This window comes from Bufo gargarizans, chromosome 8 (assembly GCF_014858855.1).
Source record: "Bufo gargarizans isolate SCDJY-AF-19 chromosome 8, ASM1485885v1, whole genome shotgun sequence".
Lineage (NCBI taxonomy): Eukaryota > Metazoa > Chordata > Amphibia > Anura > Bufonidae > Bufo > Bufo gargarizans.
In genome coordinates, this window is record NC_058087.1 from 55,125,401 (window position 1) to 55,144,829 (window position 19,429).

At 42.7% G+C, this 19,429-nt stretch overlaps 1 protein-coding gene across 1 annotated transcript in view; it reads left to right on the plus strand.

The window, feature by feature from the left end:
- The window catches only part of LOC122945379 (contactin-associated protein-like 5), a 346,160-nt gene that overhangs the window by 262,331 nt on the left and 64,400 nt on the right, over positions 1-19,429 (plus strand). Inside the window, 5 exon segments of the mRNA XM_044304451.1 lie at positions 200-418; positions 580-819; positions 2,516-2,740; positions 17,645-17,775; positions 19,111-19,198. Of these exon segments, the coding sequence (XP_044160386.1) occupies positions 200-418; positions 580-819; positions 2,516-2,740; positions 17,645-17,775; positions 19,111-19,198 (903 nt within the window).

Genomic DNA, 19,429 nt, shown 5'->3' on the forward strand with positions numbered 1-19,429 from the left:
TGGAGGGCCGCAGGTTGAGCATGCCTGATTTAGAGCCTGTCACTAACAGACACCTTCTTAAAGGGACCTTGTGTGAACAGGACGGATATGGGGCAGAATTTTCTAGAACAATCATGCAGTAGATATGCTCTCTATGTATTATAGTTCTGATAGATAGATGTGAATATTGATCATTCTATTAATTGCTTCTTCTTTACAGCTCCCTATCAGGTCACCTTTTCATTTGATGTGGGGAGCGGGGCCCTGGAGGTCTCTTTGCAATCAGTCCCAGCTTTGAATGACGGTCAGTGGCATTATGTCAGAGCTGAGAGGAATATTAAAGAAACCAGTCTCGTCATAGATAACCAGCCAAGAAAACTAGTGCAGAGTCCGTCTGATGGACGAGCCCGTGTCCAGCTCAGCACTCAGCTGTATGTAGGTAAGTGGGGGTCTCCTTTAAGCCGCCTGCTTCCTGCTGTTTAGACCTAGGACGTGTCTGTGCAGCAGGGAGAGGCATCCCAGTACAACACTAAGAAATCCCAGTACATGATGGGAATGATGGAATAACAGCACTGCTCTAAATGACTCTGTATCCCGTAGGAGGGACGTCATCCAGGCAGAAAGGCTTTGTGGGGTGTATGCGCTCTCTCCAGCTAAATGGACAGACCCTGGACCTCGAAGAAAAGGCCAGGCTGACCTCGGGGATCAGGCCGGGATGCCCGGGCCACTGTAGCAGCTACGGAAACTTATGCAACAACAATGGGAGGTGCGTGGAGAAACGAAACGGATACACCTGCGACTGCACCAACTCCGCCTATGAAGGACCTTATTGTAGGAAAGGTGAGCGGCTTCTTGGCAGGAATGACTGAATCTGACACCTGTTCTACAACTTTCTAATAGACGTTGGGGGTCATTTATCAAATCTGCTGTGCCAGTTTCTGTGGCGTAAAAATAGTTGCAAGTGACGGTAACGTGTAGCATTTGGTGAGCCGAATCCAGACTGGACAATGCCCTGCCAGGTAGACACAGCAGCATCTACTGGAGCGCTCTGCTGGTTTTCTACAATGTATCAGTCTGGAGTCCAGGATGTTTAGATACAATTGTATCCACCTCTGAGCTAAGGTTCCATCTGTAGGGGTCTGCAGTCTGTAAAGCAACAGTCGACTCATCGCTGACAGCTAGGGATGAACGAACCCATGGAAGTACCAGTTCGCTGGGTTCGGCTGAACTTCAGGTCAAAGTTCGGGCTCGGGATACGAACTTGAAGCCGAACCCCATTGAAGCCAATGGGGACCCAAACTTCACTTTATTATTTTCCGTTATGGTTATATCAGAAAATAATAGCATTGTTAAGACAGAATGCAAAAGAATATGGCCATTTAGGGGTTAACAAAAAACAAACAAACACCTCACCTACTCACCCACTTGATCGCGCTGCAGCAGTCTCTTCTATCTTCACTGAACAGGACCTGCCAAAGGACCTGTGATGTGCGCAATGACGTCACCGCACTCACCACATCACAGGTCCTTTGGCAGGCCCTTCTGAATGAAAATAGAAGAGACTGCTGCAGCGCGATCAAGTGGGTGAGGTGAGTTGTGTTTTTTTTGTTTGTTTTTTAACCCCTAAATGGCCATATTATTTTGCATTCTGTCTTAAGAATGCTATTATTTTACAATATAACCATGGTATAACGGAAAATAATAAAATCACCCGAACCCAGACTTCAGTGAAAAAGTCCAAGTGCTCGAACTCACTTTTTTCAGTACGAACTCGAACTTTGCAATTCAGGTTCGCTCATCCCTACTGACAGCAAAGAAATGTCTTCAAAATGGTGAGAAGTTGAAAGACAAATTATCTTAGAAAGATGGAGAACTGTGTCTTAATAAAGTGATTAAGCTTCATTTACGTCACACCAGAGACCCTCTGTACGGAAGTCGTTACTGTACATGGCGTCCTGATAATGGCTTACTGCTATGGAACCCCTACATAAAATAAAGGGCTCCAATGGACCACTTAAAGGGGTTGTCTGAGATTGCTGATCCGTTCCCCACTGCTCTAGTCCCTTCCGAATATGCAGACATAATGTCAGGTACTGCACCTCGGTCATGAGATCGCTGCAGCCAATCACTGGCCTTCATAGTAAGGATGGCATGAATGGCCCGGGAACAATGAGGCAAGAAATTGGCTGCAGCGTTCACATAAAAGATACAATGACATATTTTATACCAATTTCTGCTCTCTGCCCCTTTTTTTTCATTTTAAACATTCCCTTTAACAATGGATTGTGTGATGCAGTCCGCTCAGCTGGTGACAACCCAGTACCAGGTTCTGTAATGCTGAATCTGTCTTCTTGTATTACCGCCATATATCTGACTGCAGTCACAATTGAAGGCTTTATAATGTTCACATGACTGGAGTATAACGCATGTACAGCCCCTATAGATGGCCCTGGATGGAAGTCTCTGCTCCGTGGTCAGAATACAAGTTGTGTTTGTTTTATTAGACTGAGTTTTCTCCTTTCTGTTGCATTTCTAGAAGTCTCTGCAATGTTTGAAGCTGGAACCTCGGTCACATATATGTTCCAGGAACCATATCCAGTGTCCAGGAATACCAGCGCGTCCGCTTCAGCCATATATGCGGATACCGTGATATCAAGGGAAAACATTGCTTTCAGCTTTCTGACAGCACAAGCACCAAGCTTACTGCTCTACGTGACCTCGGTATATCAGGATTACCTGGCTGTAATGCTCTGCAGAAATGGTGAGTACAAGCGTTTATGTAATGCCACTTATTAAATACATTACATTACCTTATCCTGTACTGATCCCAAGTTACATCCTGTATTATACTCCAAAGCTGCACTCACTATTCTGCTGGTGCAGTCACTGTGTACATACATTACTTATCCTGTACTGATCCTGAGTTACATCCTGTATTATACTCCAGAGCTGCACTCACTATTCTGCTGGTGCAGTCACTGTGTACACACATTACATTACTTATTCTGTACTGATCCTGAGTTACATCCTGTATTATACTCCAGAGCTGCACTCACTATTCTGCTGGTGGAGTCACTGTGTACATACATTACTTATCCTGTACTGATCCTGAGTTACATCCTGTATTATACTCCAGAGCTGCACTCACTATTCTGCTGGTGCAGTCACTGTGTACATACATTACTTATCCTGTACTGATCCTGAGTTACATCCAGTATTATACTCCAGAGCTGCACTCACTATTCTGCTGGTGCAGTCACTGTGTACATACATTACATTACTTTTCCTGTACTGATCCTGAGTTACATCCTGTATTATACTCCAGAGCTGCACTCACTATTCTGCTGGTGCAGTCACTGTGTACATACATTACTTATCCTGTACTGATCCTGAGTTACATCCTGTATTATACTCCAGAGCTGCACTCACTATTCTGCTGGTGCAGTCACTGTGTACATACATTACTTATCCTGTACTGATCCTGAGTTACATCCTGTATTTAACTCCAGAGCTGCACTCACTATTCTGCTTGTGCAGTCATTGTGTACATACATTACTTATCCTGTACTGATCCTGAGTTACATCCTGTATTATACTCCAGAGCTGCACTCACTATTCTGCTGGTGCAGTCACTGTGTACATACATTACTTATCCTGTACTGATCCTGAGTAACATCCTGTATTATACTCCAGAGCTGCACTCACTATTCTGCTGGTGCAGTCACTGTGTACATACATTACTTATCCTGTACTGATCCTGAGTTACATCCTGTATTATACTCCAGAGCTGCACTCACTATTCTGCTGGTGCAGTCACTGTGTACATACATTACTTATCCTGTACTGATCCTGAGTTACATCCTGTATTATACTCCAGAGCTGCACTCACTATTCTGCTGGTGCAGTCACTGTGTACATACATTACTTATCCTGTACTGATCCTGAGTAACATCCTGTATTATACTCCAGAGCTGCACTCACTATTCTGCTGGTGCAGTCACTGTGTACATACACTACTTATCCTGTACTGATCCTGAGTAACATCCTGTATTATACTCCAGAGCTGCACTCACTATTCTGCTGGTGCAGTCACTGTGTACATACATTATTTATCCTGTACTGATCCTGAGTTACATCCTGTATTATACTCCAGAGCTGCACTCACTATTCTGCTGGTGCAGTCACTGTGTACATACATTACTTATCCTGTACTGATCCTGAGTAACATCCTGTATTATACTCCAGAGCTGCACTCACTATTCTGCTGGTGCAGTCACTGTGTACATACATTACTTATCCTGTACTGATCCTGAGTTACATCCTGTATTATACTCCAGAGCTGCACTCACTATTCTGCTGGTGCAGTCACTGTGTACATACATTACTTATCCTGTACTGATCCTGAGTTACATCCTGTATTATACTCCAGAGCTGCACTCACTATTCTGCTGGTGCAGTCACTGTGTACATACATTACTTATCCTGTACTGATCCTGAGTAACATCCTGTATTATACTCCAGAGCTGCACTCACTATTCTGCTGGTGCAGTCACTGTGTACATACACTACTTATCCTGTACTGATCCTGAGTAACATCCTGTATTATACTCCAGAGCTGCACTCACTATTCTGCTGGTGCAGTCACTGTGTACATACATTATTTATCCTGTACTGATCCTGAGTTACATCCTGTATTATACTCCAGAGCTGCACTCACTATTCTGCTGGTGCAGTCACTGTGTACATACATTAATTATCCTCACTGTTGTAAAGACGTTTCTTACTAGAACTCAAAGCCATGGAGGAGGGAGGAATTGCTGAGCTGAGAAATTCCAGCTCTGGATCCGAGAGAGTGGTGAATGCAGCTATGATATTCTGCTCATACATACAGTACATATGAGACCTTACTGTTATTTCTCAGTTTAAAAAAATAAAGAAAAACTTGTTTTTCAATTAATTAAAATGCCATTTTCTAAAGTGAGACGCTTTGTTTGTCTTGTACCGAGAAACAAAATATCATTATATTCATTTTGAATCTTAAAATAACATTTAAAGTAATTAAATTTGTTTAATTTTCAGATGTTTATTTTAAGTTTCATTTCATCAGATTTGTGCCTCAAAGAGCAATAATAAAATGCTTTTGCCTTAAAAATGTCAGGTTTTGATTGAATTGTAAATGATTTCTTCCTGATAGCGGCTTCCATTTGCTGCCATGTCTGTGGGGGGGGGCGGTCATGCGGACATTCTTACCTCAGTGTGAGAATGTCCGCAGCCAGACAGAGTAGAGGAGGGGATCAGTAAGCCGCCACTCACATGATATAGGCTGAGCTGTCTCCTGACCTTCTATACATATGTATGGTGGCTTGGCCAGGGATGCATGTGTTCAGAATGGGGATAGAAGACTATATATACATGTGTGAGAAGTTCCCTTTAAGTGGAGCGCCACCGGTGGTCACATCTGGTGCTGCAGCAGTATATAGTAATGGTGGCTTTCAGCTACCCGAGGGGTCGTGTTATCTGAGAAGCCGGTGATCCTACCAGGCTGGGGCTGCGCTTGTAATTTTGTAAACAAACCTTTTGTGTCATTTTTTTATTTTTTGTGACAATTTACGCAATTTTTGAGTCAGATTTAAAACGCGCCGGCCGAGCTGCAGATCTGCTCTTTATTCTCAGCAGCTGCCGCTCCAGCCAGCAAGTGGAAGAAATTCAACTCCCTTGGGGGAAAACGCTAATTAAGAAACAGGTTTCCTCCCCAGCTGCTCGGATGGCAGTACTTTTTAATTTCCACTGCTTTCTTTTTATCTCATGCAGACACTGCAGACATTACAGGCCGGAGGCGCAACGTCTCCCTCTGCATCCCCTATAGCGGCACTGAAATCGGACACTCTGGTCTTTTATACTGTATGGCTCTTCTAAAAGCAAGCTGGCCACAAAAAGGCACCAAAAAGTGGGATATGCTTTCCATACTCCACAGGAGAGATGAGGTATTGCACAGTGTCCAATCCCATGACTCGCCACAGGATCGGCAGGCTTCACCACTGAAATACTTTGTGCTGCTGGAAACCCTGTTCCTTTTACTGTGCAACTCAAAGTGTATGACCTCCCACAAGATTAACACACCCCTCTCCTGAAATACTCGGTGCTGCTGGGAGCCTTGCATCTTTTCAATATGTAGCTCACAGCCTGTTATTTCCGATAAGAACAGCACATTGTTCTCCTGAAATACTCTGTGCTGCTGGCATTTTGCTCCTTCTTCTACACAAGGCCTCCTGCACACGACCGTATGGCTTTTTCGGTGTTTTGCGGTCCGTTTTAAACGGATCTGCTTTTACATTTTTTGTTTCAGTAGTGGCTCGGCTTCCGTTCCGTTTTGCCGTTCCGTTTTTCCATTTGGTTTCTGTTATTTGCAGATTGCAAACGGAAACGGAAGCATGGCATATACAGTATACAGTAATTACATAGAAAAATTGGGCTGGGCAAAACATTATCAATAGATGGTTCTGCAAAAACGGAATGGATACGAAAGACATACGGATGCATTCCGTATCCGTTACGTTTTTTTTTACATCCCCGTTGACTTGAATGGAGCCACGGAATGTGATATGCGGGCAATGATAGGACATGTTCTATCTTTGAACGGAACGGAAAAACGGAAATATGGAAAAAGAATTCATACGGAGTGCATTCCGTTTTTTGTGTGGACCCATTGAAATGAATGGTTCCGTATATGGACTGTATACGGAACGCAAAAAAAAAATGGAACGTAAAAGAAAAAAAAAACATTCGTGTGCAGGAGGCCTAAGACTTCATGCACACAACTGTTGTTTTGGTCCGCATCCGAGCCGCAGTTTTTGCGGCTTGTGTGTGGACCCTTTCACTTCAATAGTGCCGCAAAAGATGCAGACCGAGCTCCGTGTGCTGTCCGCATCCGTTTCTCTGTTCCGTAGTCCGCAAAAAAAATATAACCTCTCCTTTTCTTGTCCGTTTTGCAGACAAGAATAGGCAGTTATATCAATGGCTGTCCATGCCGTTCCGCAAATTTGCGGAACGCACACGGACGCCATCCGTGTTTTGCGGATCCGCAATTTGCGGACCGCAAAACAAACAACGATCGTGTGCTTGAGGCCTATACCTGTGACTTTGCACTGCTCTCCTGAAATACTCTGCACTACAGAAAGGACTGTGCTCCTTCCACTGTGTTACTACTAGGGCTCATTCACACGAACGTGCACTGCACGTTGCCGCATTGCGGACGGCGTTTGCGGATCCACAATACACAGGCGCAGTTCCGTGTGCTTTCACTTCAATGGGTCCGCAAATCCGGAGATGCGGAACGGAAGCACGGAACAGAACACTATGGAACACTACGGAAACACTACAGAGTGCTTTCTGGGGTTCCGTTTCGTGCCTCCGCACCGCAAAAAGAAAGAACATGCTCTATCTTTTTGCGGAACGGAGGGATCACGGACCCATTCAAGTGAATGGGTCCACGATCCCCATGTGGCTGCCCCACGGTCGGTGCCCGTGCATTGCGGACGGCAATTTCCACAGCACGGGCACGGGCTTCACACGGTCGTGTGAAGGAGCCCTTAGTTTGTGAACCCTCAAAAGATCAGCACTTTGCTACTGAAATACTCTGTGCTGCTTCTCACTGTTTCTGTAGGAAAAAAAATGGCACAAGAATGAATAGAGAGGCCGGGTCACTGTGCGAGAAAACCCGCACTTTGTGACGCCTTAAAGGGGGTGCATGGCTAGGACATCTCCTGATCACTGCGGTTCTGGCTGTAATTATGTTGCTGTCTGTTTCTGTACATGTCATTCATTTTCATGAAGCTAAAGATGTGAACCCCGTAGTCTCAGATATGTGGCTGCCCCAGTGACTGGGACCCGCTCTATAAGGGGATAGCCCTTTAATTGCACAGCCATGCCCCTCACCCAACTTGAATGTCCTGCACCAAGAATAGAAGTTATTAAACAAAGTAACATCTCTGCTGAATGTCGGGACTTTGTTACAATGTAACAATTGTGATTAGCCCCGGCCCCTCCCCCTTTTATGCCGATACACTGCACACAGCACGAGGGTAAACAGAATGTGCCAGCAATCTACATTCATTGTATCCGCAGAGCGGGGAACAAATGCGGCAGATTGCGACTTTGCTTCCAATCTATTTTGGAGAGAAAATCACAGCTGCGTGTAATCTCTGGCGCCATTAATATCTGAGCGACAAGAGGCGGAAAACCAGAAAACTACAGCAAATGGGGGGAGTTAGATTTAGTCTCTAGGGAAAACACTGGCACATTATAATTATTATTTTCTTTATATTTTTTAACAATGTATCACTGGTGTATCTTTTGAGTTCAGCCCTCACCCCTATTTGTCATCTGCCCTTACCACCTTAAACCTTCGTCCTCTAAGGTTAAGACTGCCACCATCTTTGTTCTTCCTGTCTGCATTATGGGGGTGTCTGCCGTGTTGGTGACCACTGCACAGTGACTATGGCATGCACAGACAGGGCGGTCACCGATACAGGAGGTCACTGACACCTCACCATGGGCACCCACTGCATACGTTTCGGCACAGAGCTCCATCTGTGGGAGATGTAGTGTATACCCTGTCTGTATACTTCAGTACAGTACACTGAATGGAAGTGCAAAGCATCAGTGCAGTTGGATACCAAGTGGCAAGCACAGAATTTGGGTGCAGCTTTGGATGTAACTGGAGAATAGTATGCAACCATTTGTTTTCATTCTATTTAAAGTGTCCGCTCCTGTTCGTTTGCGGAGTGCTGCTGATGTGTGGGGCACATGGGGGCGTCTCAGAGAGGCAGGAGGATGATTGAATTTTCACCCTTCCTTGGTTGAATTTCCATCTTGTCAAATCTCGGCCGTCTCCTTCTCGCTCTCAGTTTTTTCTTTTAAGAAAAATGTAAAAATAGCCTTTTTCCTTGTGAATTTCTCCTGTAAGCTCTTTTGCCGGGTGCGATGCTGCGTCACAGAATTCTTGCCTCTTCGCGGTTTATCGGCTTCTAAAGAGAATTAAAAAAAACAAGGCGATTCTGTGCCGAAGCTAAAATGAGAAAATCATCCCCTGAGTAGGAAGATCCCCGGTCGGCGACAGAGCCCATCAACCAGGGGGTCGCCTCTAAGAGTTCACCATCCATTAGGGTCCATTCACATGTCTGTATGTGTTTTGCAGATCTGCAAAACACGGACACCGGCAATGTGCGTTCCGCATTTTGCGGACCACACATCGCTGGCACTCTCATAGAAAATGCCTAGGACATGTTCTATTTTTTTGCAGAACCGAAGTGCGGATCCGCAAATGTAGATGCGGACAGCACATTCCGGCCCCTTTGAAAATGAATGGGTCCACCCCTGTTCCGCAAAATTGCAGAACGGATGCAGACCCATTTTGCGGACGTGTGAATGGACCCTTAGTGAAGGGAATTCCTGTGTACATCCTCCCCCACCACGAACCCCTAAGAAAAGACCAACGGCCACTGATACAAGCCCCGCAGGGATTGTGAGTGGAATGGGATGGACATGCTTTACATACTGGCCACGCTATTCTTGTATAGTAGCCATGATATGCTCTGTATACTAGCATTGTTATACTTTGCATACTGGCCACGCTATGCTTGTATACTAGCATTGTTATACTTTGTATACTAGCATTCTTATACTTTGTATACTAGCATTGTTATACTTTGTATACTAGCATTCTTATACTTTGTTTACTAGCATTCTTATACTTTGTATACTAGCATTGTTATACTTTGCATACTGGCCACGCTATGCTTGTATACTAGCATTGTTATACTTTGTATACTAGCATTCTTATACTTTGTTTACTAGCATTCTTATACTTTGTATACTAGCATTCTTATACTTTGTATACTAGCATTCTTATACTTTGTATACTGGCATTCTTATACTTTGTATACTAGCATTCTTATACTTTGTATACTAGCATTGTTATACTTTGTATACTAGCATTCTTATACTTTGTTTACTAGCATTCTTATACTTTGTATACTAGCATTCTTATACTTTGTATACTAGCATTCTTATACTTTGTATACTAGCATTCTTATACTTTGTATACTAGCATTCTTATACTTTGTATACTAGCATTCTTATACTTTGTATACTAGCATTCTTATACTTTGTATACTGGCATTCTTATACTTTGTATACTAGCATTCTTATACTTTGCATACTGACCACATTTTGTATATTGGCCACGCTATGCTTTGTATGCTAGCAATGTTATGCCTTGTATACTGGCCATACTGTGCTTTGTATAGTAGCCATCTTATGCTTTATATACTAGTCGTGTTGTGCCTTTTATACTGACCTCACAATATACTATTACATAGCCAGCCTAGAGTGATTTTTTTCTTCTAGTACAGTCTCTACTCTAATAATCCAATTCACACTGCAGCACAGAAAATACATTATAATTAGCGTCTTGCGGTGTAAAACTTTCATCTCCCGGTGTCAGGACTCAGATGTTTGAGTCATAGGAAAAGTCCTCCCCGCTTCCCGGAGTCCAATTGTAACTGTTCCAATATTAGTTTATTTGGATACTTCTATTGCTATTCAGTATAGGGTTTACTCTTGTGCTGCATCTGATTATATCACCTGAGGTTAGAAATTGGACCCTTGTTCTTCTCACTGCTCATATGGCACCAGCATAGTCCACAGTTGTGCACACAGACTGCAAATCTGCTACTAGGAACAGGAGCTAAATATTCCCCATCTGGATGGAGGCGTAAAGTGTGGAGTTCAGGTGTTGATTATGTCCATGGAGAGGCCCCAACTCCATCCCCTGTAGAATCACAGAATATCATGAGCTCATTAATTGAAGTCACCAGGCACCAATATGTATAATTTCACATTTAATATCCTGAGGGGAGGGGAAGTTGTCGGGTGATGAAGTGAGTCTCTTCTTGGACATTGGGATCTGATCCCATTCAGAATGTCACTGTGGTGGCATCAGATACTGACCAGTAACAAGTCTTGACTGTTTGTAGACACCTGTGCGGTGACACACATAGACCCTGAGGCAATTCCACAGTAATTGGACATTTCATGGGACAGGCCGCAATTTATTTTCTCAAGAATTCTGTATACATGTATCAGAAAAATAATCTTCAGACTCATATAATGGAAGAATTCTTCCCATGGAATGCCTACAGACCCATAGGGTCTCCATGTGCTGGCAAACAGTGTCCCATTAAAGGGATATTCCCATCTCATAATGCGATGGCATATCATATAACTTTATGATTGAAAGAGGGCCTGACGTCTGGGACCTTAATCGATCCTGAGAAGGAAGGAGCCCCAGCACTGCAGTGCTCCAGGACACCCAGCTTTGCCATTGTTCACCTGCTTAGTGGATGGTTGGGATACTCTGAACCAGGTCTACAGACTCTTCCTTATCAGCATAGGTGGAAGTCCCATGCAAGGCCGCTAGCAGAGGAGCTGGAGAGCCGGGGCCAGTCATCTTGGTCTTTGACATTGGCAACTTCAAATTACTTCATTGCAATAATTATTAATGAAGAAGCGTCTCTTACTCCATATTGGTTGGGGTAGTGCCTGTCTTCCAACTTGTAGTGCCCCAAACCTTCTGTATGGGAGACAGAAGAATTACCAATATACTATAGACCTCCCATGTTACAAAGATGAGATTTTCTATGCTTTAAAGCAGTTCTTCGGGAATAATAACTTTTTATCTAATGCCCGCAGCTTGCCTTCTTGAAGAGAACATTCATACTTAGCTGCTTCCCCCTGCTCCGGTCCATGTCCATGTTCCACAGGGAGGCGGCAGGATTTAATCCGGGAACCTCTTTAAAGAGCTGTTTCCTTCACAGACATAATATTAAGTAAAGAGCATATTATTAAAATGAAGGGAAAATGAGCGCTGTTTTTTATTTACACTGTTTACCAATTACTATAAATAATATACTCACTATATTGTATGAGTTATTATGAATACAGGAATACTGTTTTGGGAGATTTAACCCCTTACAATACATTGAACACATTATTTATTGTCATTGGTAAAAATTGCACAATCACCCCCCCCCCCCCCTTCACTCCCACACCATTTATCCTATAATAAAAGTTAATAGAAATGAAAGGCTTTGTAAACTCTTGGGGCAATTTTTTTATTTTTTATTATTGCATTAGACTCAATTTTTTCAATTGGTCCTTATAAAAAAATGTAGTTCTTTTTTCTGTACAGAGCTGAGATGCTCTAGTAGCAGCCTCTGGATTTTCTCTCTTTTCTATCAGTTGGGGAGCTGACATTATAAACACTCATTATAGCTCAGTTCTTATCTTACTGAATAAGTGTTTATAAGTTCTTTTTAGAGATAAGGTTTATTAGATGAACCGGCACAAAGTGAAAGTGCAGGTACCAGTCACACAGCTAGAAAAACAGTTAACCCTTTGTGACAGAATGGCTCAATATTTTCAATAAAGGGCAACTGAAAATATGATTTTTAGCCCAAAATTTGTAAAAAATGCAATCATAAACAAAAATTGTCTTCAAAGGCGTACATAATTTTACATAAAAAGTTATGGCTATGAATGTAAGAATAGTGAGGGAGGTGCACACAGTTTGTCTGGATGAGGCCCTTAAATTACTGATGGCATCTATGGTACCAAGGTTAGGTTTCCTGCCAATCATAATGTGATGGCATACCCTAACAAGTTAGGAGATAGGAATACTCCTTTAAATGTTATGAGCTCCTTTACAAACCCTATGGCCATCATACATGTGGTCTGAGGACAAAAAAGCATTTAAGAAGCCCTTATCACTTAAACTTACCCTGTACTTACCCATAATGTAGCTGACTAATAGCTGCAGATCCCTTCTGGTCATTGGCAGGGATCAGCAACCTCCGGCACTCCAGCTGTTCTGAAACTACAACTCCCAGAGCCCTCCTTTCAATTCTATGGGAGTTACAATAACAGCCAAGTAAGTGTGCATGCTGGGAGTTGTAGTTTCACAGCAACTGGAGTGCCAAAGGTGGCTGATCTCTGCTCTAAGGCTAGGTTAACTCTAGGTTTCCAAATGTATTATTTTTCCCAACATTAAAAGTTTTACTGCAAAATATATATATATATATATGGCGGCTATAGCATGATGTTGCTAATGCGCATGCGCCGCTGTCTGTAGTCGTCCATGGGAGGAGGTGACGGTGCGCCGCTGATGTCATCTGTGGGCGGCACAGTTGTGCATTGACACATCCCCCAGAGATGACGTGTAACTGGGACATGCGCACTGGACTCCTGAGGACGCGCCGATCGGCGCATTGGTATATGTGGGCGACATCATTCCCCCCAGGTAGAAACTCATTAGTCTTCTCTATTTGCACATGAGCATTATTTCAGTTGATGCACCAATGATATAATGATGTGTTGCAGGTGTAACTAATCTTGTATCTTATGGTGTTTTCATATGTAACTTGCCACATTATGGAATTTCATTGTATGTAATGCACAAGTCACTTTATCAATTATGATCGATTTGCGTTTTTTGCACATATTTGTATACTGTATACATGGATCATCTTTAAAGTACCAATTATGTTGTTTGATTAATTGTATGCATTGACACACCTTTATATACCTGCTATTCACTGTTCACCAATGCTTGAGAAAGGCTCATGTTGGAGCCGAAACGTCGCTTTTGCCATCTTATGGGTGATTAAACACATCTTTTGTGAAGATACGCCTGGAGTGCAGTCCAATTTTTTCATATATATATATATATATATATATATATGTGTGTGTGTGTATATATATATATATATATATATGTTCAAAAAGTTGCAAAAAAATATTGTGCAAGGAGATTTGCGCAAGGTCCACTGCACGGTCCTGTAGGCGTTCATTATGCTGCTGCCTCCTGAGGCCATCTTAAGGCAGAGAGGTCTCGGTAATGCATCGTCCTATGTTGTCACAGTTTTGTTTTACTTCCTGATTCTCATGTGTTAGACACAAAAATAAATAAATAAACTAATTGCAAATAAATAAAATTTTACAAATAAATAGGAAACCAAGTGAAACAAAAACAGCCAAAGTAATTTACGAGCTCGAAAGTCTCACACAAACAGTAAAACATAATTAGATCCTAACGACGCGGAAACCGCGGTAAATACAAATGTCTCCAATCAAAATTAATTAAAAAACACTAAAACGCACAAAAACCAAACAAACACCATCATTTCCGTCAGTGCTTGGACGTGCGTGCACAAGCAGCGGCGGCAGCGGAGACAAGCGGTGATTTAATTGTACCACGAGGATGTGAGCTGCAGCAATATGGTAACCGGGTAATTATGTTATGGTTTTGCTATGATCCTAAATGATTAATCTTCACAGGGGGAAATCGCCGGAGAGCGTAAATCACCCGGCAGACACGTAATTATTGAGCAAAATAATTGAAAACAAGATTTGTTCCTATAAAGGTAGACCACACTCAAAAATTCAATTTGCAATATATCTCTGAATAGAGAGGATTTTGCAGGTTCTCGTTTCAGCCTCTGAAGACACCGGTGTCACGTGAAAAGCAAATTTTCTGCCATTAATAAATAAAAATGATAAAATCAGGTACAAAAAAATTGAATGTGACATTTTCACTCACTGATAGCAGAAGGGGTCTCCAGGGACTGAGGATGACAAACGACGGCTCAAAATCCTATGAATCCCATACAAAAATGAAGGAAAACTTCCAGAATGTGCAATAAAACGGCTAGCCGTCTGTTCTAAACCTCAGGTCTCGCCTTTTTTTTTTTTTTTTTCCTCTAAAACTATTTCATGTATTTTCCCGAAATCATTGTTTTTCAAAATACAAGAAAAATAAATTAATACATAAAAACACATCTCCATAAACCCCCCTCCCCTAGTATTAGATACCTGCACCCATCTTCACTGAGCTGAGCCTGATTCGCCCAATGATATGAAGTAGAATAGGAAATCCGATGAAGACGTTCACATTGTAGATACAAATAGAAGAGCATCATTTACTCCAGAGATGTGATATTTCAGCTCGGTGAAACTTATTTAGGCTTTCATCAAAACGCTGTAAATAAGAAACATGGATGTATCGTAATGTAATGAATGTGTAAGAGGAGTAAGTTTAGCCTCCGATTTTCTATAGGGCTGCATAAAAAATTCAAACTGAAAAAAAAATGGCGTGGTATTAGCAGGAGGTGCTCAAACCCACAGGCAGTCGTGCATATATACAGGGGAGCAAATCCTGCACTTGTGGCCCGTTGCTAATGGCGATCCCCAGCAAAATGCATACGGTGGAGGATGCCCGCAGCGAACCAAAAGTACCACAATAGACATCTCACACAAGGTAGCAATTATGTGGATAATCAATATAACAATATAACAAAATAATAGCAAAGACAGGCGCACTCTGCGGTCTTACTAAACCCTCAAACTGATTTTAAAATTCCCTAGGCTTCAGAGCTGTAATGTCCCAGCTTCCCCATTGTTTAGAGTTATCTTCTGTACAAATAGGCATCAACATCAGGTACTAACTGCACTGCTATATTACCGAAAATCACGATAAGTAATGTATGTACACAGTGACTGCACCAGCAGAATAGTGAGTGCAGCTCTGGAGTATAATATATGATGTAACTCAGGATCAGTACAGGATAAGTAATGTAATGTATGTACACAGTGACTGCACCAGTAGAACAGTGAGTGCAGCTCTGGAGTATAATACAGGATGTAACTCAGGATCAGTACAGGATAAGTAATATATGTACACAGTGACTTCACCAGCAGAATAGTGAGTACAGCTCTGGAGTATAATACAGGATGTAACTCAGGATCAGTACAGGATAAGTAATGTATGTACACAGTGACTGCACCAGCAGAATAGTGAGTGCAGCTCTGGAGTATAATACAGGATGTAACTCAGCATCAGTACAGGATAAGTAATGTAATGTATGTACACAGTGACTGCACCAGCAGAATAGTGAGTGCAGCTCTGGAGTATAATACAGGATGTAACTCAGGATCAGTACAGGATAAGTAATGTATGTACACAGTGACTGCACCAGCAGAATAGTGAGTGCAGCTCTGGAGTATAATACAGGATGTAACTCAGGATCAGTACAGGATAAGTAATGCATGTACACAGTGACTCCACCAGCAGAATAGTGAGTGCAGCTCTGGAGTATAATACAGGATGTAACTGAGGATCAGTACAGGATAAGTAATGTATGTACACAGTGACTGCACCAGCAGAATAGTGAGTGCAGCTCTGGAGTATAATACAGGATGTAACTCAGGATCAGTACCGGATAAGTAATGTAATGTATGTACACAGTGACTGCACCAGCAGAATAGTGAGTGCAGCTCTGGAGTATAATACAGGATGTAACTCAGGATCAGTACAGGATAAGTAATGTATGTACACAGTGACTGCACCAGCAGAATAGTGAATGCAGCTCTGGAGTATAATACAGGATGTAACTCAGGATCAGCACAGGATAAGTAATGTATGTACACAGTGACTGCACCAGCAGAATAGTGAGTGCAGCTCTGGAGTATAATACAGGATGTAACTCGGGATCAGTACAGGATAAGTAATGTATGTACACAATGACTCCACCAGCAGAATAGTGAGTACAGCTCTGGAGTATAATACAGTCTGTTGGACATTATCAATTTTACTCTTTGCTACATTTAACTGTTTGTCATGAAATAATTGCTAACAATATTTGAATGTTTCAATTTGCACAGAGTATTTCAGGAGAGCAGTGTATTGATTGTGTGGTTGGACACAGACTGAGAGTTACATGGTGGAAGGAGCAGATTTCTTACAATGGCAGAGTATTACAGGCAAGAAGTGCGCTGATATTTCATGAATTCACATTGAAAGATTTAGGTCTCATACACATGGGCGTAGGGGCTTTGTGCCCATATTGCGGACTGCAAATGACGGGTCAGCAATATATGGGCACTGGCTGTGTGCACTCCGTGCTGCGGATGAGGTCCCATTAACTTGAATGGGTCTGTGATTCGCAGGATACAGCAAAATAGAGGACATGTCCTATTTTTTGTGGAGCGGAGGCATGGATCGGAAGCTTACAGAAATACTCAGAACTGCTTCTGTGGGCTTTCGGGTCCGTGCCCCCGCACCACAAAAGATAGGACATGTCCTCTCTTTTGCCTTATCCTGTGGATCGTTGACCCATTCAAGTTAATGGGTCAGCATCTGCAGTGCACGTATATTACGAACCGCTATTTGCGGTCCACAGCACGGGGACAGAGCCCTTATGTTCATATGAAGGAGACCTAAAGCAGTGAATTGAGAAGGATTCCCAGCAGCACAGAATATTTCAGGATAGAAGTTTTCTAATGTGGGAGATAAAAAAACAAACTGATATATAGTAAAAAAGACAGATTACACAGCAGAGGAGTGTGCTGATGTTGTGTTAGCAACTGAGAGTTACATAATGGAAATGGCATAGTCCCCAGCAGCACAGAGTATCTCAGGAGCAGGTGGGCTGATCGTGTGGGTCAGTCCCCTTGCATGCAATTAGCAAGGAGGGGGCCAATGCCCAGACAGGGAAACTGATTTTCCATTCTAAGTGGCATCTAATAATGTTCTTCTTCTTCTGTTTTCCAGGAAGTTTACAAGTCCGATATAAACTCAGTAAGGAAGGATCTTATGTTTTCACGTTAGACTCTGAGAGGCTGGACAATCGCAGGCTTCATCATGTGAGGATCAGCAGAGAAGGACGGGAGATAACCGTGCAGGTGAGGAGACCCCTGGAGACTCTTCTGGCTTTATGTAAAAATTTTCCTCTGCACCAATTTCTATAACCATCTAATAATCCAGAACATCTGATAGCTTGGCCCACACCATGCCCTGTGCTAAATCAGGGGAATTAATATGGTATAGATGAAATAGCTGCACTGCAAAGAAATAACGCAAAAATAGTCTTGCCCTTTAAATAGACCTAAACCACAAAGTAATTATTCCTCAGACACCTTTTGGCTTCCTTGTTACTCCACTATGTCCGAAGCTTCCTTAAACTGCACAGCGATACCCTTTGCAGGATGGTACTACAGTGCCTGACCCAATTATTATGAAACTCAGGCACATTCTGTGAATTCCATGTTGCAAGTCAAATAATAGAAGAAATAAAGGAAACATAGAGAAAACAGAAAAGAGAAAAAAGGACATTGCATCTTCATGTACGGGCGCTGCCACTTTACACTTGATTGACACTTGTGGGCTACACACTGGTGATCGCACATTACTGCAGGTTAATGTGATATTTGTAACCAGGGGTTTTCATTGCTCCAAAGTTATTAAAAATAGAAAAATTAGGTAACTTTGCAAATCTTGATTTTAGGCTCCTTTCACACTAGCGTTCTGCTGTCTGCTCGTGAGCTCCGTTTGAAGGGGCTCACGAGCGGACCCGAACGCTTCCGTCCAGCCCTGATGCAGTCTGAATGGATGCGGATCCGCTCAGACTGCATCAGTCTGGCGGCGTTCAGCCTCCGCTCCGCTCGCCTCCGCACGGCCAGGCGGACAGCTGAACGCTGCTTGCAGCGTTCGGGTGTCCGCCTGGCCGTGCGGAGGCGTGCGGATCCGTCCAGACTTACAATGTAAGTCAATGGGAACGGATCCGCTTGAAGATGACACCATATGGCTCAATCTTCAAGCGGATCCGTCCCCCAATGACTTTACATTGAAAGTCTGAACGGATCCGCTCAGGCTACTCTCGCACTTAGAAATTTTTCTAAGTTATTAATGCAGACGGATCCGTACTGAACGGAGCCTCCGTCTGCATTAATATGATCGGATCCGTTCAGAACGGATCCGATCAAGCGCAAGTGTGAAAGTAGCCTTAAATCTCCTACCGTTTTGAGTCCACAGTTCCCTATGCAGACCTATGTCTCCACAGCTACAGACTGCAAAAAGTACTTTGTGGGATCAGAGAACACAGGGTTTGTTTGTAGTCTGTAACCATGGAGACACATAGGTCTGCACAGGGGTCCACACGAGGTCATACATTATGAGGGATATCTGATGTGAGAGGTGTTGATTCTTGTTCAAGGCTAAACATTTCTTTTGGATTTCAGATTGACAAGTCAGTTAAGCAGAAGCAGAACTTCTCCTCAGACGTCCACTTCAAAGCCATCAAATCTCTGACATTGGGGAAGGTTGTGGGTGAGTCATTGTTGTCATAATTTGGTTACATTTGTAAAAAAAAGAAATAAGGATCAGATGACAGAAGTTACTGAGTTGTCAGCTGATTCCCTACACATTCCGATATACGCATCGCAGATCACATATCCTACATATACACCTATAAAACATCGTCCCTATGTGAAAAAAATAACAAATATAATGTTCAAATAAAGTGCAAAAATCTAACTACTATATTACTGTCCCCCTTTG